Raw genomic sequence first — 23604 nt, 5'->3', positions numbered from 1 at the left:
GCTTTAAGATGTGCCTCTCACCTTTCATTGTAGTACATTTTTTACTAGAAGTCACTGTGTGTCTGCATCTAATTAGGTGTCACAAAAAGTGAGGACTATGCCTATGAAGTCTCATCTTGGGAAGGCTTCTACTAGAGCTCTTCAAGAGCTCCTCTTGAGGAGGCTTACTTGCACATCTACAAAAACGATTTTGTAACATTCTTGAGGGCTCAACTTGAGGAAGTAAAGAAGGCTTGCTTGCAATATGACATAACTAAAACACATGCCAATTAACAATTCAGTTCAAAGCAAAGGGACACGTTGCAGGCATGTCACGAAAAGCATTAACCTACATACAAAAACCAACAAATAACCAATCAATACAACTAAATAACCAAGTCCAAACAAGCATAAGAGCTGCAACCCCCAAGTGAACTTAAAAAGGCGAGCATTAAAAGGCTTGTAAAGGAAACACAAAACAATGACAATGACACTCATGAGAAAAGCATGTGCAAAAGCATAACATCATACCATCAACAATGCCTTGTTGTTCCTCCATCTACGTCATGCCCAATAGCAAGCAAGTCCAACTAATTAGCCCAACCAAGAAAAAAGAGAAGGGGATGCAAACCAATACCAACAACACAAAGAGACACATCGACAACCAATCAATGCCATGCCTTTTGATTGTGTATAAGTGCCAAATCTATATTGTGCAGATGACGAATTTAATTGCAAACGAAGCACAATGTGCATAAAGCCACTATTTACATAGTGTGTTCAAAAGAGCATGTATACATGTACACGTGTCTCTGAAAAGGAGTGCATGTGCAAACTGCACATGTATGCACATGGTGTATGTGGGTGTTGCATTCCACCCGTGCATGTAAGCTGCCTAGACTAGATCTCATTTGAAAAAGACATGAAAGAAGTCTCGTCTCTAATGCAATACATTAACACAACTTATAAATAAAAGTGCATTCCCTAGAAAACAGTATAGAACTCGGAAAAACATTGAGCTAATAAATGCACTAATAAAGGAAAATGAAATATCAATGGATACAAAGTGAGACACACAATATCAATACTAAAGCGGGCTAGTGCCTCTTCCTACTAACAACCTTGAAGAGTACCACCATCCCACAAAACTTATTTTTGTAACAAACTTGTCACTAATTTTCATGCATCTTGGTGCTTTTCAAGATGTTGACAAAGTTCCGAGAAATAATTCATTGGATATCACATCATAATATGGGTTTTGCTTTCTTGATTGGATTTTGATTATGCTTCTCTCTACATTCTTGATCCAAGCCCTACTTGAAAAAGCCTCACTTTCATGGGTTTCAATCCCTTAGTTCCACTACCTAATATTGCTCTTCGACAGGCAAATTGTCCCAACTATATGTTGGCCTTCATATCAAAAATTGGAATTCAAATTTGCTTCTGTTGTACAGTTTGAGACCAAGTTTTGTTGGCCGTACAATAGCTCTTAAAACTCTAAAATAAGTATATCCAACACTAACGTAATTCCAAATCCCCTACCTCTTGACTTTTAATGATGCTTTAGTTCTTGAACTATTCAGCAGAGATTAACTTTGTCTGATGAAATGGTGCACGTAGTAGTACAATGTTTGCTGGCTTGTTTCATAATTTCCTATTTTCTGCTCACAAAAATTGTTTTGCTGATCTTCAATTTGAAATGGGAAGCATTGAAATTTCATTTCAAATGAGTTTCAGCCCATAAGCAGGTCTCCTGTGCACCAACCACACACTAAAAACCTTCAACTTCAAAAATACAAGCAGCAGTCTATACAGCACCTCAAATAACTCACCAAGCAAGTCAACATCACACGAGTCACTACCTTTGAGTGCCTTCTTGTACATCATGCACATTACAACTCGATTGTTCGCACATGAGCTTGATTACCAAATCCCAGAGGCTTCGGCAAAATGCTTTCATTTCACAATCCGGGCAGGATCCTGACAGCAATATTTACAGAGATAGAAAACAAATGTTCCAAACCACATTCAGAACTCTCAGCCATTCACACTGGTTGTTAAGTACTTGAGATACGTTGATTTGTACCTTCACTACATTTCATGAGTCATCTACTCTGTTCAACACGTTAGTCAGAGCACGTGTCAGCATCCTTAATGCATATGATCTCTTTGGCCACGTAAGTTGTCAGGAACTCCCACCCAAAAAAGCATATCCCCTCAAGGCTCACATGGTTCATAGCAAAGGCCCCTCCCAAAGGTGAAAACAGAACTTGCCATATCGTAGGGTGAAATTGTTAAAAACTACAACCGACCAGGTTGGTTACCAATAATGCAGAAAATTGTCCTGCTTCATATACTTACATTTAGTGAGAGTTCCATGCTCTTCATCCTTTGCAAAAGACTGCCTCATTACGATGAAAGAAGGCTTAAATGCGGGTGTTACAGAAACTAAGAAAACAGGAAATTGCTGTATTATGAACTAAGCTCTATGAACCCACAGAAAACCCGATTTGCAATACAAATCTAGTCTTTCAAGAAATTTCACACCTAAGCAGCTCAGATAAATTCCTGCACCTCATCCAGCATGTTTACATCTGAAGTGACAAAGCCAAGCATGTATTCCAATCCCCATTGTCCAATTGAGCTTGTCCCAGAGGCAATGCTTCCCATGTACATCTCACTGACTTCCAGGCAGATTATTGATTCCCTGAAACCTGCAAACACTGCGATAGCAAGCCAACTGGATGCCAGAACCAAAAGCAGCCGAGCAGCTCACCATATTTTGTTAGAGGCCCTTCGCAGTTGGCTATAGCCTGTCAAATTCATTGGAAACTTGCGCTGCCATGTCCACACACAAGAACATTCTGCCAGTTGCGCGAAATGGGAGATGAAAGCCATTGCTATTTGTGGTGTGCATAACCAATCCGCAATGATTGACTGACTAAAATCAGAGTGGTTAAAAAGAAACTCCAGCCATTGTCTCAAATATTGGGAGATTACGGATAACGATCTTGCTTCTGGGGACAAGCGGGAGCACTTCGAAGCATCTGCATTTGAAACCAGAAGAGGGATCCCGCACTTCGAAGCATCTGCATTTGAGACCAGAAGAGGGATGGATGGTAGAGATCAGTCTCTCTCTCTCTCTCTCTCTCTCTCTCTCTCTCTCACACACACACACCCCCCCCCCTCCTAGGGATGCTGGCCCAGCAGCTAGGCCCCTACAAAAAGGAAATCCTAGGGTGTAGCAGTTAGAAGTTGGCTAAATACATGCTTGCAACATAGCATAGCAAGCGATATATAAGAATTTCTCAGATTTCTGGATGTAAGAGCCACTATCATTTTAATAGTGGTCAACAATACAATAAATGCAATCAGAACTCAAGAAAGAGCTAGGTCAGATAAAATCTGATTAAAAAGGACAAAAGCTACCATGTCACAATACAAACAATTAAGTCTCTACGAAGTAGGTCAAGCCACACCAAGGAGGCCTTACTTCATGAATGGTGGTGGCATGCAAGACATTATCTCAGCCACCCTGGAGAAAGAGGGAAGAAGACAACGTCAAGAGCAACAAAAAGGCTAGGAGGGACTCCCTGCCAGCACAACCCCTCTTTTATTTCCTGGTTCATTGATAATCATATTGATAGAGCAGGAGTTTCATCCAAGGATACGAGCTTCATCATTTGATTAAATACACTTGAGACCAGGTAGAAGTCTCAAGAAGAGGGCTATGCTAGAGGACATTTTTATGGGTGAGGACCTGACCAAGATACAACTTGATCACCGAAAAGTACTGTGCTGTACTCAGACGAATAGCCAGAGGGCAGTTTATAGAACAGAGTCTGAGAGATCATCCTTTGTATGGCAGCATGGAATCCCTTATGGTTCTGTTTGGTCAACGTTAGATCGCCTGAATGCATGTATCTCAAGCCTTATTGACTGAACACATGCAAGCCCGAAATGGCAAATGCCAAAGGCTAGAGAACAACAAAATATTTCACCTACACATGAACCTATACAAACCGTAACCTTACCAAGATACAACTTGATCACAGAAAAGAACTGTGCCGGACTCAGACGCATAGCCAGAGGGCAGTTTACAGAACAGAGTTTGAGAGACCACCTTAGTTTGATGGCAGCAAGGAATCCCTTATGGTTCGGTGTGGTCAATGTTAGATCGCCTGAATGCATGTAGCACAAGCCATATTGACTGTAACATGTGCAAGCCCAATGCCAAAGGCTAGAGAGCAACAAAATATTTCACCTACACATGAACCTACACAACCCGTAACATTCATATTAAACCACATACACCAAGAGATTATGATAATCTAGCACTCCCCTCAAGAATTCGCCCCTTTGCAAAGCTTTGGTGAATAAATTTTTCAACTGAATTTCAAAGAAACTATGGATAGATCAAAGATCAGTCTACTTTCCAATTTGTATTGGTAGTAATCTTTGACCAACCATGACCTTTTGTTGGGGTAAAGGCACATTGCCACCCTTTAAAATGTTATGACCACTATGACTGTCTTAAGACAGTCATAGGGTGAATACCTAATCCTAATAAAACCTTTGAGTTTGTGGTGTGGCTCAACACATTCTTTTTACACACCCACACTCCTTGTGTCTCTGTCTCCTAATGTTCCACCCCTCTCTTTCCCTCACAAGTGGTATCAGAGCCTTTCTCTCCCTCTCACTCCGGTCTACCCCTCCCTCTCCCCTCGGGCCTCGTGCCCTTTGTCAGCAGGTGCGCGAGCGAGCGCAGCCAGCGCGCACAGCGCACAGGAGCAGCCGCGCGCAGCAGGCCCGCGACCAGCCATAGCTGCAGCAGGCAGCAGCTAGCTGCTACCAGCCTACCGGCGGCCGCAGCCTACCAGGCGGGCGCAGCCAGCGTGCGCCGCGCGCAGCACCGGCCGCGCGCAACCAGGCTGCACAGGCAGCTGGTCACGACCGCGACCAGCCGCGACAGGTACAGCCGGCCGTGCAGCTGTTAGCTGCCGGGCCGTGTGACCAGCAGCAGCCGGCTGCACACAGGCAGCCGACCTCCATCAGCGGACGCGTGCACGTACAGGTACAGCCGTACCGGCTGTACCCTCAGCCAGAATTTCGACATTTTTTTTTGGGGGATCCGTGCCCTCGCAAGTACAGGGTACAGCAGGTACTCTGTGCAGGCACACAGGTACTTGCAGGTACAGCAGGCACAGAAATTTTTTTTTGGGGAAGAAGGAAAAGAGTGAAGAGCACTCTGCTCTTTTGCGTGGTACATCCCAGTACGCGCAGGTACAAAGTACAACAAGGCTGTTTATACATTTCCCGAGGAAAACTTTTTTTGGGTACAACAAGTACTCTCATTGTCCCTCTTGCTAGGAGGTGACCAAGGCCACAGTGTGTGGTTGTTTGCACAATTTTTTGACGGGAGATCATATGCCTTGATTTTGCAGAGGGCTTTTATGCTTACACTGAGTGCAAATCTCAGTTTTCGCGTGACAATTTCATAGGGCTTTTGCCTGGAAGTGTATGCAGTGTATGCCTTGAGGCAGTGTGGAGCCAGGGTGCCCACATTGGTCTCGTTTTCCGCAGTGTATCAGTGACATTTCTTTGCAGGTCACATTTTGTGTACGGCACTTAGAAAATCTCAGTTGAGCCACGCTTGGCCAGGGCGCATCAAGTTTACTCGGTCCCTAACTGTCCATCGTTGACAGTGCTCAAAAGATTTTCTTTTCGGTGTTTGTACGTTGGGATCTGTGTTGCTACTGTGCACACAGGCAGTTTATGCATTACATTGTCAGGTGAAAGTGCCAGGAGAGCGCTGAATTTTGTATGCTACCTCATTGTTGAGGGTGTTTTTCACTTGGTACACGTGTCAAATCAAGGGGCTTTTGCCCAGATTGTGCTTGAGAGCACTTTGGTCACTGTGTAGAGACTTCAGATGTCTTTTATCCCCTTGACATAAGGGTGATTTGTTGGGATTTGTCCCGTGCTTTGTTGCAGGTTTGTGACAGGCTGAGGTGTTTGGATCCTTTTTTTTTTTTTTTTCAGTGGACAAAACAGTGTATGCCAAGTGGTTTATGCATATAAAATCAGTGCAATACCTCATCTGAGGTGGGAGAAGTGTCCAGGACAGCAGTGTTTTGTGCTTTGTGGAACAGCTGCAGCATTTTGTAGTTACTGTTTTATGCCTATTTGAGCACGGTACAGTGTGTCGGAAGGTACAATGACTGGAGGGAAAATTTCCTGTTTTGCTGCAGGTTTTTTGACAATAAAAAACAACTATTGTGAGTGCTCCTGGCTCTTGATAGAGCAGGTTTTCTGAGAAATCAGAATTTTATTTAGTCATTTTTTGACTGACAGGGAGTCAGGCACTTTCCTTGTCTAATATGGCATCAGGGGGAAGTGAATCCTCAATACTGAACATAAAGAAATTGGAAGGGGCACACAATTATGCATTATGGGCAGAACAGTGTTTGAATGTACTTATGCTAAAGAAGATTTCTAAGCCCATAAGGGTGAAGGGTGTCAAGCTATCTGGGAAGGCAGATGATGAGTGGGAGGAGCTTGATTTGTCCGCAAGGGCGGCTATCATGCTTACTCTCACTGATTCTCTTGTGTTCAATGTTCAGGCAAAAAAGACCTCTTATGGCCTATGGCAGAGGCTAGAAGAGTTGTATGCCCAAAAGAGTTCAGCCAGTAAGGTTTATTGGTTGAAGAAGCTTGTCGACCTTCGCATGAAGGAAGGTACAGCTATGACCTCACACTTGAGTGAGTTCAATGCCACCTTTACACAACTTATCGCACAGGGATTGAACCTTGATGAGGAGTTCAAGGCTACTTTCTTGTTGTGTACCCTCCCTGAGAGTTGGGACACTTTCAAGACCACTCTGTCAAATTCAAATGTCACTCTTATGTATGCTGATGTGGAGAGCTCTCTCCTTATGGAGGAGATGAGCAGGAAGAATAATATGGGCAGCAAGTCTTCCAATGCTTTGCAAGTACAGGAAAGGGGTAGGACTCAGCAGAAGGGGAGATCTACTGGCAAGTCCAAATCCCGCAGTCAGTCCCGTGGCAAAAAGGATATTGAATGCTTTTACTGTGGCAAGAAGGGACACGTGAAGTCTAAGTGCTTCAAGTTTATACGGGATCAGAAAGCCAAGAAGGCTGAGGCAAAGGATGCAGGCAGTGGAAGCAAAGGCAAAGGCAAGGCCAAGGGAGATGACACTGATGCAGTGAATGTTGCAGCAGAGGACAGTGACAGTGACAGACATGATGTATTATGTTCTTCTGCTGTAATTGCACATACATTGGTTGTTGATGGCCATGACATGCACACCTGGCTCTTGGATTCAGGTGCTTCTTTTCATGTTACGCCTCATAGGGAGTGGTTTACTTCCTACACAGGTACTCATGGAGTTGTTCACCTTGGGAACAACTATGCATGTCAGATTGCAGGGATTGGCAGTATACAGATAGTATTCCCTGACAAACGCATATTTATGCTTGATGGTGTTCGCCATGTGCCGCAAATCAAGAAAAATCTGATTAGCACTGGCTTGTTGGATGACAGTGGTTACCACACCACATTTGGGGATTCCAAATGGGTGATTACTGATGGCCAGGTTGTAGTGGCTGAGGGTTACAAGAGTGATACCTTGTACCCTCTTTATGTTTCCAGTGTAGGTAATCATGTTGTTGCCATAACCGAGCTGCCGAAGGTTTCATTGTGGCATAGCCGGTTGGGACACATGTCCGTTAAAGGAATGCAAGAACTGTCACGTTTGGGTTATCTGCCGTCTCTTTCTTTTTCAGATTTGCCTACTTGTGATCATTGCATTTTTGGAAAGCATTCTATGACTCCTCATAAGAGGAGAACTCCCCAGAATAGAGCACCGCTTGATCTAGTGCACACTGATTTGTGTGAGATGCCACAGCTATCACTAGGGGGTGCAAAGTATTTCATTACTTTTATTGATGATGCCGCACGCAAAGTGTGGGTCTATTTCTTGAAGCATAAGAGCGATGCCCTAGATGCTTTCAAGAAGTTTGTCGCTCAGGTTGAGAATCGGACAGGACGCAGGCTGAAATGCCTCAGATCCGATAATGGGGGTGAGTATGTGTCACATGCTTTTGTACAGTTCTGCGAAGCTAAGGGCATTAAATAGGAACTCACAGCCCCTCATAATGCATCTCAAAATGGTGTGAGCGAGCGGATGAATCGAACTATTCAGGAGAAAGTTCGATGTATGTTGTCTTATGCTGCATTGCCCCATGGCTTTTGGGCAGAAGCCGTGCAAACAGCAGTTCACCTAATCAACAGGTCGCCGAACAAGGCTTTGGAGTTGAAAGTGCCAGAGGAGGTGTGGTCTGGCAAGCCACCTTCATATAAGCACTTACGTGTGTTTGGCTGCGAGTGCTTTGCTCATGTACGCAAAGAACTGCGCACCAAACTGGAGCCAAAGTCTTTCAGATGCATCTTCATGGGTTACGGTGACGAAGGTCAAATGGGGTATAGGTTATGGGATCCTATCAAACGGAAGATTATACGCAGCAATGACGTCATCTTTAAAGAGGATTGTGTACACAGAGAACCCGTGCAACCTGTGGAATACAGGAGGGTTGTTTATGATGATGTCGGACAGCAAAGAATGCCCATTAATATGCAGCAGCAGGCTGCTGTAAATAACCCTGTTCAAGAGGGTATACAGGCTGAAAATCAGCCAGACAATTTTGCCAATGATGCACCACTGGATATGCCAGCAAATGGCGCTGTAGGACAGCCAAATATGGTGGTACAGCCACCCGTCACGCATGACGAACAGGCTAGACAGCAGCCTAATACGGAGCATTTTGTTAGGAGCACCCGTGTACAACGGCCTCCTGACAGGTTTGTTCCAGGAGCCAATAATGTGGCTGATTTTATCATGCTGACAGATTGTGGTGAGCCTTCCAGCTTCAGGGAAGCTATGGGAAGAACAGAGAAAAGGAAGTGGGAGAAAGCCATGCAGTCAGAAATGGACTCCTTACTTCATAATGATACATGGGACTTGGTGCAGCTACCTGCAGGCAGAAAGGTTTTGCCATGCAAGTGGGTTTACAAAGTCAAAGTGGATTCAAATGCTTTACCGAGGTATAAGGCCAGATTGGTTGCCAAGGGATTTAAGCAGGAGAAGGGCATTGACTTTGATGAGATCTTTTCCCCTGTAGTCAAGATGACTACTTTGAGAGCAGTGTTAGCTCTTGTTGCTCATGAGGACATGGATTTATGTCAGATGGATGTGAAGACTGCTTTTCTTCACGGAGATCTCCATGATGAGATCTACATGAGTCAGCCAGAGGGATATGCTGTTAAAGGAAAAGAGAAGCTTGTGTGTAAGCTCAAGAGGAGCTTGTATGGACTCAAGCAGGCACCAAGGGAATGGTACAAGAAGTTTGATGCCTTCATGCAGTCCCAAGGGTATCATAGGTGTGAGACCGATCACTGCTTGTACACCAAACGGGCAAAGGATGGCAGTTTGATGCTACTCATTCTATATGTGGATGACATGCTGATTGCCAGCAAATCTCAGCAGGAGATTAGTGCTTTGAAGAAGCAACTGCATAAGTCTTTTGACATGAAAGACTTGGGTGATGCAAACCATATTCTTGGTATGCGGATTATTCATGACAGGTCCAAGGGACTTTTGTTTCTGTCACAGGAAGAGTACATTGGCAAAGTACTGCAGAGGTTTAAAATGGAGGGGGGGAAGTCTATTAGTACCCCGTTGCCTCCACATTTAAAACTCAGCCGTAAGGACAGCCCTAGATCAGATGATGATAAGGCTGAGATGGCCAAGGTTCCGTATGCATCTGCAGTTGGTTCTTTGATGTATGCCATGGTTGCCACTCGTCCGGATATTGCTTTTGCGGTGGGAGTCATCAGCAGGTATATGGCAAATCCAGGCAAGCGGCACTGGGAAGCAGTGAAAGGCGTCTTGAGGTATCTCAAGGGTACCAAAGACTTGTGCATATGCTATGGTAGGCAGGATGCATTGGTGCATGGTTTTACAGATTCAGACTATGCAGGGAATGCATATAACCGGAAGTCTACTACCGGTTATATTTTCACATTTGCAGGAGGTCCTATATCATGGGTGTCTCGTTTGCAGAAATGCATTGCACTGTCAACCACTGAAGCTGAATATATTGCAGCCACTGAGGCTTGCAAGGAAGCAATATGGCTTACTCGGCCGGTGGGAGATTTGGGCATTACAGGAGATATGCTAGTTTTGCATTGTGATAGTCAGAGTGCTATCATGTTGGCAAAGAATCCAGTCTTTCATCAGAAGACCAAGCACATAGATGTGAAATACCATTTCATCAGGGAGGTACTGGAAGACAAGCGGCTTGAGCTTGTGAAGGTGCATACTGATGATAATCCTGCAGATTTGCTCACTAAGAGCTTGCCTACAGAGCGGTTTGCACATTGTCGCCGCATCATGGGATTAGGATGAGACCATTCTTATTTTATGGTCTTGTATACAGTAACTGTATATTGCTGTAATTTTTATTCTTTTCTCCCCTTTAGGCACATTGGCCTTTAGGTGGGAGGTTGTTGGGATAAAGGCACATTGCCACCCTTTAAAATGTTATGACCACTACGACTGTCTTAAGACAGTCATAGGGTGAATACCTAATCCTAATAAAACCTTTGAGTTTGTGGTGTGGCTCAACACATTTTTTTTACACACCCACACTCCTTGTGTCTCTGTCTCCTAACGTTCCACCCCTCTCTTTCCCACACCTTTTTCATTTTTTTTTAAACGTGGTGGGTCTCTTAATTGTCACAAATGATTGATTTATCTATACTTGCGATGATCGAAGATGAAAAGCAGCTGTCTTAAGCAAATAGCTCTTTTCTTGGGTTCTTGATAAGGTAAGTGTGGCTAGTTTGTTGCTTGTGACAAGACTATGTGATGGTATGACATACCTTTCATATACTGGAAGATTCTTTTCATTATTTTTCCGAGATCTTGGCGTAGATTTGAAATGAGTTGGACTACTAGATCAAATATAGATAGAAATTGTCTTATTTGGCACTTTTGGCGCATTTTATACTTCTAATAATGGACTTCATGGAAGAATCTTGCCATTTCAAAGAACAAAGAGCAATAGTTTGCACTTCATGGTGTTTTGACTTCATAAAATTTTCCATGCCCTATAACTTCCAGAGGTTGAATGAAGGTGCTGCTGCAGATCCGCACTCTCACAGGCCTTCTCCAGGCCCCCGACATACTTCAAAACAGTCCGTACCTGCTGATGTACCTGTCTGTACATGTGCTGGCATCATCCCTGCCTCATCGCAGCCCTCTTTGCTGGATACCCTTGGCAATTTGGCCCTCTCCACCCATGGACAGCCACGTGGCACTTCCGCCTCAGATCTGCCCTCCTGGTGATGCTACATCTGCCAGGTGAGAACTCTCTATTTGCTGCCCACATGGCAGCCTGTTTGCTGCCCATGTGGCAGCCCAAAAACCCTTTCTTTTTCTCTATGGTCCACCACCCTGATGCACTCCTAATTTGGGGGCTCTCTGCAGATGGGGAGATGATGTCTACGAATCCAACACACAGTTCTTACACCATTAGACTTTACCATCTTAGCATGATAGTGGCACCTTTCTATAGACGAATCAGCCACACCTGACGCCAACCTATGTGTACACCAAATGACACGAAGATGGAAGCTATTGCATAGGATGGACTCCACTACATGGAGTTATTTCACAATCCATAGGCTTTTCAAACAGATTTCTTGATAATTTTATGTCAGAACACTTTGTGGACACTGTTGGATTGATGACCACTGTTTGGCATCTTCTGGGGTGATGAATTCATTGCTGGTTATTGATTGAGGCTGTTGGATAATTTCTATTGGAGTACACGAACATTTCACGGTCTCTTACAATAGACTTAGATTGTGGGTTTGAGTTAGTAACTCTCTAACATCATTTTAATTTTTGACACCCCAAAAAGGAAAAGTGAGAATTCATCAAGTTGCTAAGCATCTAGCACTTCCTTCAACACAAAAACAAGACCTGCTCAAATTGTGATTTGTTGGGAACAGCTCAGATAGATTGTGATTTGATCCAGGGCCCTACTTATATGACGTCAAAACTCTTTCTGGACATTGTTGGATTCATGATAACAGTTTGGTTGTCACAAGGGCGTGAGTTTTGATGCTCACATGTGGCCTCGAACCCGGTAATCAAATGGTGAGGTCACAGGATGTGGGTGTGCAAGTTCCCCCTGGGCAATTGTGCCTTGGGGCCAACTGAAAGGTTTAGGGCCAAAAGGGGCCCAAAAACCTTAGGCCTTTCAAGTTGGTCATTGGTACACTTTTAAAAAGGCCCCACTAGAGGGGGCCTAGGGGCAAATGAAGCCCTTGGGGGAAACCCAAGGCATGGGCTGCCACGTGGCAAGCCCATGCAGACCCTTTTGGAAAGGAAGCCCAAGGAAGGCCTTGGGCAAGGAAGGATGGTGACGTAAGCTTACGGGGGAAAAGAGGAAGGCAGCCTGCGCAAGGAGAGAGGGTGAACAAGGAAGGATGGCAATGGCTGCTTGCGGGAGGCCGTACGGGTACAAAAGGCGTTGAATGCAGGCTGCACGGGCACCGAAAGGTTTCTCCTTCCTTGCTGAAGCCCTACGACAGTACGGATGGCTGCGCAGGTGATAATTGCAATACGGAGCATTAATTGCTGCTGGTACAAGTTGAGTACGGAGCATTGACTGCTGCTTGTACAGGCTGTGTACGGAGTAATAACTGCTGCTTGTACGGTCTGTGTACAGAGCGTATTAAATGCTGCACGTGCTGCTGGCCTTTGTACATACTGTTCACGGGCTAGTGAATGGAGAGAGAGCACGCTACGAACAGATGAGAATGAGCAGCCAGGTTGGCACTTCCGGCAGCTTGTAGTTCAAGGACGATAGGCTGATTTTCGCCTCGGGCTGTGTACTCACGTTTGGGAGGAGATAAATGCCATCTGCCAAGGAGTGAGCAAAGCAATGCCCAGCATGGTATATGCTTGGTAAGAAGAATGCACACAGAGGTTATGCTTGGGGGCCATGTTGGCCAATGAGCAGTGGGCTGAGTTTTTAAAGAGACGTGCTTGGCAGAGTGATCACAGTGAATGCTTGCAGATATGGTTTATGCTTCTGAGCATCGGGGGCAGCTCGGTTATGCTTTCACTCATTGTTTGGGTATCCTAGTGGATCAGTGAACAGTTGTGTTTGATTGGGGAGCGTGTGGCCTTGCTTGGCCTGTAAATAATGGCTCCCATGTTAAAATGCAGGTGTTTGCACTGAGTATGGACGCTTGTAGTCACATGGGTGTGATAGCAGAGCCCCACAGGGCTAATGTGTTGTGATACTAATGCCTCTGAGTGAGGGAAGAGCATTGAATGCTTGAGTTGGTACTAACTGTGTAATCTCTTTGAGGCACTCTTCAATTAATAAAGAAATACCGAAAGGGGCGCCAAGTCTTTGGGGCCAGTCTTTTTGAGCAAGAGCGCTCTAGCTCCCCCTATCTGTCTGTGGAGTGTTTGCTGAGTATTCTTTTGTGAAGGCTTTTGTTTGGTTAGTGTTTTACCACCCTCTTGTTAGCCTTAAGGCTGGTTTCATGGTTCCATTGCTAGGACATCACCATCTTTCTTAAGGAGGTGAGCCTGTGATTGTCTCTGGTGAAGTGTCGTTTGCTGTAATTCGATTACAGCGACAAAAAAATCAGCAAATATATCTTTAACACATAATGATGGGGATATGGAGGGGCAGTCCTCCCAGGATGAGCAAGAAGAGCAATCTATGCATGAGGGAGCCTTTCAGGATGACCAAAATGTTGACGCACAGCAAGTGGTAAATGCTTTTGGGGTGAGTGCCTCTCAGTCAAAAGGGTCAAAAGACCGAGGTTCCTTGAGTTTATGCATACTCCTTTGAGGTCCAAGGAGAGAAAGAAACATTCTCATTCAGCCTACTCAAAAACAGCCATTTGGAGTGAATCCATTGGATGGACAGCCTCCAGTAATGCCAAATGTATAGGGAGTTGCAGGGCAGCAGCCCTTTCAAGGTCCTGGTATGGTTATGCATGGCCAAGGGGCTGATTTTCAGAATCTAATTCAAAGGGCAGCAAGCTCTTCCCCAACCCTTTATGCATCCGGGGTATTTTTGGTGGGGGTTCAGTATTTCAAGCAATGGCTGGTCAAGTTAATGATGGTCAAGGAATGCTTGGAAATCACCCTGTTGGTTTACAGCCTGGGATGCAAGGGATGCAAGGCAATGTATGTGGGGAAATGCAGCCCGCAATGCCCAACATGATGTATGGCAATATTGGCATGCAGCCAGGAATGAAGGACAGGAACCTTTGAAGCTCCTACAAGTATGTTTGGTATGCCTGGGGCTGGTTTGGCAAACCCTCTAATGGGTGCATCCAACTTGTCCCATGCTGTCATAACATCTACCTCAAAGGTTACTGTCAACCAGGTAGCTGAAAACACTTGCTTCAACTGAACCCAACTCGTGGGTGCTCTATTTTGGAGCAGCAAATTTGTCCACCACTGTAGAGCATTCCCCTTCAAGAAGGTGGCTACCTTTCGCATTTTAGATGACTCAGTAAAGTTCCCTCCTGAGAAGGCTGCATCAAACTGCTGCACAAAAGTTAAATCCTTCAGCCTGTCCTGAGCCCCATTAAAGGTCCCCAACTTCACTGCTGCACCACCCTCTTTGTAATCTTTTACCTTCCCTTTGGGTGCCAGATTATCATACACAGGTGGCTGCAAAAATGGAGGTTCAATTGCATTCCCTCCAGCTTGTCCTGCATTACCACTAGCTCACAGTCATAACTTGGAAGAGTACAACAAAAAGTTTTGGAAAGCTCTCTTGCCAGTCAGCTCTTATAGGCATGTGCCCTTGTCAGAACAGATTGAAAAATCCTGTTGTGGGCTGCCAAAGGAAATCAGGGACTACTGTACTAAGCAAGGGTTACCAACATGTCTCAACTCATTGAGAATGCTACCACAGTTGATGCATTATTGTAAGATGTAGAAAACTCTTGCACGCCAAGCCTTGCAAAATCGAACACGCCTCTCAGTGGTCGCTCTAGAGCCTGGAGTCCCACGCTCCTAGGTGGAGCGTAGAGTGTAGATGATATCCTGCCAAATGGGGTGGAAACGGATGCTCACCCATCACGAGACTGCAACGAGCCACCCAAATGTTCCACGCAGTGATACTGGCTACCACCTCCCAAACATTGTCCTCCAAAAGATAAAGGAAAGCTAGGCTATCAGGAGGGACTGCCTCATGGAGCGCTATCCTCTGAATGCTCTGACCCTGTATCCAGTAGGCTAGGGAGATCTCATCAATCTGGAACGCGTGTCCTCCCTCAGTCAACCAGGCCACCATCTCCCAGGTGTAGTCCCTCTGAAGACTTTGCATACGGGTCATGATCCTGAGGGCTCCCATCCAGATCCTCGCTGCTCTGCGACAGCTCCAAAGGCAATGCGGAATCATCTCCAGGAAACCACCAGAGCAACAATGGCACTGCCCCTCCACTCAAATCTTCTCCAATGATAGGCCAGGTTCTAATTCGTTGTCACGTGAGGAAAGGAAAGCCTTGATGGAGGCTAACAAATGCTTTCACTGTAAAGAAGAGGGCCATATGGCACGCGATTGCCCAAAACGTAAGCAAAAAGGGAAAGTGAATGATAGGGAAGAGCAAAGAGGCAAGAAGCCTAAACCATCTGTAGGATTAATGCCTGATGTTATCAGTGAGCAGCCTAATGATGATGCTACAGAGCTTTGCAGGGCATGGGACAAAGCCAAGGATCAGATGACATTGATTTTCTTTGACCCACGTGCTCGTGCAAATTTTATTTCTCCTGAATTGGCAGGCAAACTTGGAATCTATGCTTAGGAGATGGGACCTATGAGTGAAGCAGGATTGGCTTGTCCTAGCTTTGTCACTCCGATTACCCCTATCATTGGAAAGCTCTGATTTCATATACAGAGCTTTGTGGACAGCGAGGAGTTTTATATAATGCCTCTTGAGGGCTGTGATGTTTTGCTGGGAATGCCTTGGTGTCACATGGTACATGCTTTGGTGGACACATATAATCGGAAGATCTCCCTGGAACATAGAGGGAAGAAGCATATTTTGGATGTCAAACTAGAGGGAGACTCAGTCCCTGTTGTATCTACTTCCGCTATATGCTCAGTAATGAAACAACATATTTCTGCGTACTTAGTTTTTGCAAAGGATACTAGGTCTGATGATCCACAATTTGTAATATCTAAGCTTGATTAAGGGTAGACAGGTTTCCTAAATCAGTTTAGAGAATGTTTTTTTGACTCGTTGCCGGGTGAACTTCCACCTGACAGGCCTGAAGATCATGCAATTGATATAGTGCCAAGCAGTAGTCCACCAAACAGGGCACCTTACAGGGTCAGTGCAGCTCAGCAAGAAGTAATCATGAGCCAAGTGAAGGACCTTTTGGATAAGGGGCTGATTCAACCAAGTTCTTCCGCTTACTGTTCACTGATTTTGTTGGTGCAAAAGAGTGATGGTTCTTGGAAAATGTGCATTGATAATTGTGCACTCAACAAGATAACCATAAAAAACAGATTTCCAATTCCAAGGATTGATGATATCCTGGATAGATTGGAAGGGTCAGCCATTTTCAGTTGCATAGATCTCAAGAGTGGGTATCATTAAATATGCATTCGCCCAAAGGATGTGTCCAAGACAGCTTTCAAGACTAGCTTTGGGTTGTATGAGTCTTAGCTATGCCATTTGGGCTTACGAATGCTCCTTCCACTTTTAATCGGATGATGGATAGAATCTTCCATGACATAGGGCTTTTGTGGGCACTTTCTTTGATGACATGATTGTGTACTCAAAAGATGAGGCAGAGCACAGGAAGCATCTGGCAATTGTGTTTGCAGAACTCAGCAAGCATAGGCTGATTGTAAATGCAAAGAAAAGAGAATTCTTTATGCCTGAGATTCCCTTTTTGGGGCACATTATCTCAAAGGATGGGGTGCGCCTGGATCCCGCGAAGATTGAAGCAATTCGCACCTGGCCACAGCTTAAGAATTTGCACGAAGTACGAAGCTTTTTGGCTCATGCTTGTACTACACGCGATTTATACGCCATTTTGCTGAAATTGCTTCACCACTCTATGCTGTGCAAAAGGGAGCATCCTTCGTGTGGGCTGAAAAACAAATTGCAGCATTTGAGATGCTAAAAGAAAAGCTTACCACAGAGCCAATATTGATCTTACCAGATCTTCGAAAAGCTTTTCACGTCCAAGCCGATGCATGTGGAAAGAATGGCCTTGGAGCAATCATTATCCTGGAAGGACAAGTAGTGAAGGACGGGTAGTGGCCTATGAGAGTAGAATTCTGCAGGATGATGAAAGACATATGGGCATTTATGAGAAGGAATTGCTGGCTGTAATTCATGCCCTTGCTACATGGAAGCACTATTTGCTTGGGGCTGATTTCACAGTGCAGACAGATCATCAATCTTTGAGATATTTCCTTACTCAGACGAAGTTATTTGAGAAGCATATGCGATGGGCCAATTTCTTATCCATATTTCACTTTCAGCTACTGCATGTGGAAGGTAAAAAGAATGTGGTGGCCGATGCATTGTCAAGGAAGCCTCAGGTTTCTGCAGTAACCATTGCTTACCACAATGAGTTGGATGCAATGAAGGACAAGTATGCTCATGATGAGGATTTCTCAAGGATTTATGACCAGATGTCTAATGATCAGCAGCATGACCATTATACTCTTAAAGATGGCTTCATTATGATGCATGGACGCCTTTGTATCACAAAGCAACTAAGGTCAAAGGTTATAATAGAAAGTCATTCTCCACTGTATGCAGGACATAGAGGCATTGATGCTACGGTTAAAGCAGTGGAACACTTTTTCCATTGGCTAGCTTTGAGAAGGGATGTGGATGCCTTGGTCAGAACATGCATCACTTTTTCTATTGGCCAGCTTTGAGACGGGATGTGGATGCCTTTGTCAGAACATGCATCATCTGCCAAAAGGTCAAGTTTGACAGGCAGAAGACCACTGGATTGTTGCAGCCATTGCCAATGCCAGATAGACCGTACGAGAGCATTGCCATGGATTTTATATTCGATCTTCCTAGGACGCCTATGGGGAATGATGGTCTCTGGACTATTATATGCCGGTTCAGTAAGCGAGCAAACTTCATCCAATAAGGAAGAAAATTACAACAGATCATATGGCAAAGTTGTTCATGCAGAACATTTTCAAATACCATGGGATGCCTCAATCTACGTAAGTGACAAAGATCCGCGCATGACGAGTCTCTTTTGGAGAGGGCTCTTCGAAAATATGGGCACTACGCCGAGATTTTCATCTTCTTTTCATCCTCAGTCAGATGGGCAGTCCGAAGAGGCTAATTTGACTGCTCTTGATTTGCTGAAATGCTGTGTCTGAGCATAAGACACAATGGGAGCAGTGTCTACCCTTAGTAGAATTTGCTTACAACAATACTGTGCATACTTCCACTGGGAAAGCTCCTTTTGAAATAGTGGAAGGAGGTAGGAAAGTTCCACCTATCTTGCATACAAAGGATAAGATTTTTGAAGCTGATAGGTATGTTGAAAGCATGGATGTGGCATATAAGAAGGTGGAGCAGGCTCTCCAGAAGACTCAGGCAAAGCAAAAGAAGGCAGCTGATCGTCACTGTCGTGAATTAATATTTAATGAAGGTGATTGGGTTCTTTTGCGCTTTGAAAAGGCAAGGCTGAAAAAGAAAAGGGGTAGGGACCGGTTGTTTCCCAAACTCAGCATGAGATATTATGGGCCTTTTCACGTTTCAGAAAAGCTAAGTGATGTAGCTTACAGGTTGAAGCTACCCGATCACTGAAGAATTCACAATGCTTTCCATGTGAGTCTCTTTAAACCTTTCAAGGGTGATCGGCCAGAGGATATGCCTAATGAGTTGCAACCAGAGGTTGAGGAATTGAATGAGATCCTAGTTCCAGAGCAGATTTTGGCACATAAGGAAAAGAAGATCAGAGGTAGAGTTTCCCACCGCTACTTGGTAAAATTCAGAAATTATTCTCCCTTGCATGCAAAGTGGTTGGAAGAGGATCATCTGGTAGATACACCTCAGTTATTACAGCTCTATCTAGATGCTTTCATCTTGAGCTGACTTTAGTTCTGGCTCCTTCAGGCTCAGCAGAGCATAGGTCTGGAGCATTGGCTGATGCTCAAGAGAGGGGTAGTACCTCTGTCTCTATGTTACAGACATGCTCAGATATCTAGGTCACTTGGTGACATTGTTTGTTTCGGTACTGCTTGCTGACAGTATATCTGCCTTGGGACTTCTATGATCAGTGTACTAGTCACTATGAGCAGGTTTTTGCAGTTGATATTGATATCCTAGGTTCTGAACAATACATGCTTTCACGATGGTATATTCACATGTATTTCAGTTATTGCATATCCTTGTAACATTCACATGCAATCGAGGTCGATTGTCATGTTTCAAGAGAGGGGTATGTCACGAGGGTGTGAGTTTTGATGCTCACGTGTGGCCTCGACCCCGGTAATCAAATGGGGAGGTCACAAGATGTGGGTGTGCAAGTTTCCCCTAGGCAATTGTGCCTTGGGGGCAACTAAAGGTTTAGGGCCAAAAGGGGCCCAAAAATCTTAGGCCTTTCAAGTTGGTCATTGGTACGCTTTTAAAAAGGCCCCACTAGAGGGGGCCTAGGGGCAAATGAAGCCCTTGGGGGCCACCCAAGGCATGGGCTGCCACGTTGCAAGCCCATGTAGACACTTTTGGAAAGGAAGCCCAAGGAGGGAGAGTCCTTTATAGAGGGGAGGGACATGGATATGGGAAACACTGCAAAATCTAGCTTTGGCAAAGATGAAAAAGACTAACTCAGGATGCATATGAAGAAAACATGTCTATGGATCTATTTGTCTTGCTGAAAGTGTTTTGTGGTAGCGTTTTGAAGACTACATGCAAACTATGGAAACCTAATGCAATGAAACATCAGAGAGAACTTCAGACAATCAAACTGTTTCTCCTACAAAATGCTGTATAGCTTATCCTATTGTAGGTCATGTTAGGATGCATGCATTAACATCTAACAACTCACGTTCCCTGCTCCCCCTGACACACTCCCTGCATACTCCTCTCTTCTGCTACTCTGCCTACATCTCCAGCCTCTCCTCCACCCCCGTTTCCCGCCTAATGAATTCGTCAAGAATATGGAGTCTTCTTTGAAATCCTTAAGCTTGCAGGTCTTGTCTACATCTGAGGATATTTGCCTTTTTTCAAATGCATAGGAGAGTATGCCCTGGATCCTCTTAATAAGAAAGAAAGCTGAAGACAACACCTTTCATCTCTAGGAGCCTGGATAGAAGACCCGACAACTTTGCCTTATTCATCCACTTCAGAATAGACCCTGTGTATAGGACAAATAAGGCAAAGGGCCTCCCAGTCCAAGATTGCAGTACAGACTGACAAAATCATTACATGCTCACAACCATACATCCTTTTGAGAGACTAAGCAGTTCAGGCCCTAGCAAAGATAGCCTAGGTAGTCAAACAAAAGAACAACACAGCCAGTTGAAGAATTTGCAAACCAGAAATACATCAACAGACCTTGAAACAAGAAAGGTTGTTTAAGAAAACCATTTGTTAGAAAAACGAGCTTTGCATGGGTGTAGCTATCTACAAACTAGAAATATGGCAGAGATTGCAATCATAAAAAGTAAAGAAAGCCTAAGTAATCAAACAAGAACAACAGTTGGAGAAGCAGCAAAATAGAATAGCTTAGAACAAGAAAGGTTGGATAAGAAAACAACTTTTTCAAAAAAAAACCAAGCATTACATTGTTGAAGAAACCCCAATCGCAAGGCAAGGGATGTCACCTCACTTGAAAGGATGTATATGAGTTGGCATCACAACAGCTTCATGTAGACAATTGACATGCCTGCTGACCCATTACAGAAGTATCTGTGGAATGAACATTGAAGTTACACACAAACATGCTCAATAATGGAGACATTACTCATGCAATGCAATGGAAAATCAGAGAGAACTACAGACATCAGTTAACTGATTGTGCAAGTTAAAAAACATTTGCATTAACCTGGTCAACATAACATCCCCACCCTTGAACTGTTTCCTTAAAAATGTTTTATAACACATCACATTGTAGGTGTCATGTTAGGAGGCATGCATTAACATTTAGCAAATCTCATTCCCTTCTCCCCCTGACACACTCCCTGCATACTCACATCTTCTGCTACTCTCTGCCTGTATTGCCCATCCCCCTTTCAGCCTGAAGAATTCATGGACTCTTCTTTCAAGTCCTTGAGCATGCAGGTCTTGCCTACACCTGAGGAAATTTACTCTTCCAAATTCACAAGGGAGTACGCCCTGGATCCTTAATGAGAAAGAAATCAGAAGAAGACACTTTTCATCTCTAGGCGCCACCAATTCAAAACACAGAGTCTGCATATAGGATGAATAGGAACAGAGGGCCTCCCAATCCAAGATTGCAAAACAGACTGACAACATCCTTAAAAATTACAACCAAACATCCGTTTGACTAGCCCATTGTGAGACTACACAGTTGAGGCCCTAGCAAGCCTAGAAACACAGCAATCAGACCTTGGAACAAGAAAGGTTGGTTAAAAAACCATTTATTAGGAAAACCAAGCATTGCATGGGTCCTCTGTCTGCAAACAAGAAATATGGCAAAGATTGCCATTAAAAAGACTGAAGAAAGCCTAAGTCATTAAGTAAAACACAACAGTTAGAGAATATGCAAATTAGAATAACTTAGAACAAGAAAGGTTGGAAAAGAGAATGGTTAATTTTAAAAAAGCCTAGCATTGCATGGGTGCAGCTACCTACAAATCCAAAGCCACAAGGCAAGGAATGTCACCTCACTTGAAAGGCTATATATGAGTTGGCATCAAAACAGCTTCACGTACACAATTGGCATGCCTGCTGACCCATCACTGAAGTATTTGTGGAATGAAATTACGCACAGACATGCTCGATTGTGGAGACACTCTCCCGCTCATGCTACCACCCATTTCTCCACTGCTCATGGCAGCAGCAGGAATGTGTCTCCAATCAGGCTGCTTTCCATCTAAGGCATATGCATGTTCCATGGAAGTCATACCAAGCTGACCAAAATGCCCAACAGCAGGAGGAAATGGATTTGTATACGCTAGCATAGATTGCTGACCCTGTACCTGTGGAATCCCACCCACTGGACTAATAATAGGTCCTGGGAATTTTGACAGCACTCCACCACCAGAGAGCCGCTGTTGCCATCCTTTCATAACAACTGGTCTTACAGCTACAAATCCTGGTTCCAAGAGCCACCCCTGTCTGTATGTGTGTGAAAAAGGCAAACCTTGTTCGCATGGAGCAACTGGAAAAATTGGTCTACCAAACATGGTGCCCATCTGTACACAAAAATAAGGAGAACCTGGTAGACTGGGGACCATAAGTCCAGAGGACCCTTGCACAAGAATGGGAGGAGCTGTAGACACCGACGATAGAGCTGCCTGCACCGACATATCTCTAGGTATGGTAGGATCTTCCTTCATTGAAGCTTGTAAAAATACTGGCCTCACCATTGGAACTCCTGAAAATAAAAATTTCCCTGTAAGGACATAAGCTTTGCACCCATAGCATCCAGGGTCTTTGCAGGGTAGTGGTGGGGGGGGGGGGGGGGTGAGTTTTGCGGTGGGGGTGTGGGTGTTAAGAAGGGAAAACGGGCGGGGGTTAAGAGAAAGTTTTTAAAAAGTCAAAACCTGTAAAAGGCTATTCGTTCATAAGACTAGAATATATCCAATGTTACAAATTAAATTTTTTATAAACAAGCGAAAGAGCAAAGGAAAAAGGCAGTAACAGAAATAACTTAATAAGCATATGCTAATGTTCCAAGAATAAGCTGCCATGTGGGTCAAAAGCTCTAAAAGGATATACCTTTGTAAGACTAGAATATATCCAATCGTACAAATTCAGATTTTTGTTGTTCTAAAGTCCAAATTTCTAACAAAGAAAATAAAAGAGAAAATGAAAGAGAAGAAAAATGAGGTAACAAATTTTTTTTGAAAAACAAAAGGTAGACATACTTAACAAGCAAAGCAACGCTTATGTCGTCATCAGTGCCCAAGCATAAGCAGCTATACCGGGTTTCTAAAGACCTGCAGAGTCTCTTGGCAAACCCATTGCTTACAAAATACGTCAAAAGCTCTAAAAGGATGCCCAAAAACCTCATAAGACATGATTCACATATCACCCAACCCATTACCATGTACCTCACCACTTAGCCCTGTAAAGACCTAAGCTTTGCACCAATAGCATTCAGGGTATTGGCTGGGGGGTTGGTGGTGGCGGTTTGAGGGGGGGGCGTAAAGAAAGTCAAAAGCTTTAAAAGGATGCCGAAGAGCCTCACAAGATATGATTCACATCACCCAACCCTTATACCTAGATGAATCCAGGAACATTCCCAAACTCATCCTCTAGAAACACAACATAGTGCAGTTTCAATCTCACGAGAGTCACTCATAAGATTGAAA

The 23604-nt window shown here is 44.3% G+C and overlaps 1 protein-coding gene and 1 pseudogene across 5 annotated transcripts in view; one reads left to right on the top strand and one right to left on the bottom strand.

Moving 5' to 3' along the window:
* Nucleotides 1–2027: 2027 nt before the first annotated feature.
* The window catches only part of LOC147884458 (uncharacterized), a 28429-nt gene continuing 6852 nt past the window's right edge, over nucleotides 2028–23604 (bottom strand). The window contains exons 6-8 of one of the 5 annotated variants that reach the window (XM_087398233.1): nucleotides 21951–22664; nucleotides 20929–21013; nucleotides 2028–3068 (exon numbers count right to left, since the gene is read on the bottom strand). In XM_087398233.1, the coding sequence (XP_087254359.1) occupies nucleotides 22024–22664 (641 nt within the window). In that variant the 3' untranslated portion in view covers nucleotides 2028–3068; nucleotides 20929–21013; nucleotides 21951–22023. The remainder of the gene's footprint in view (nucleotides 3069–20928; nucleotides 21014–21950; nucleotides 22665–23604) is intronic. The other 4 variants (XM_087398235.1, XM_087398234.1, XM_087398237.1 and 1 more) reach the window with 4 other exon arrangements.
* Nucleotides 18643–19351, top strand: LOC147884459 (uncharacterized; annotated as a pseudogene).

Source organism: Dipteris shenzhenensis, chromosome 27 (genome assembly GCF_047967505.1).
Source record: "Dipteris shenzhenensis isolate YYH24624 ecotype China chromosome 27, Dip_SZ_1.0, whole genome shotgun sequence".
Lineage (NCBI taxonomy): Eukaryota > Viridiplantae > Streptophyta > Polypodiopsida > Gleicheniales > Dipteridaceae > Dipteris > Dipteris shenzhenensis.
Note: the sequence above shows the minus strand (reverse complement) of the source record. Positions and strands in the feature narration are given on the sequence as shown.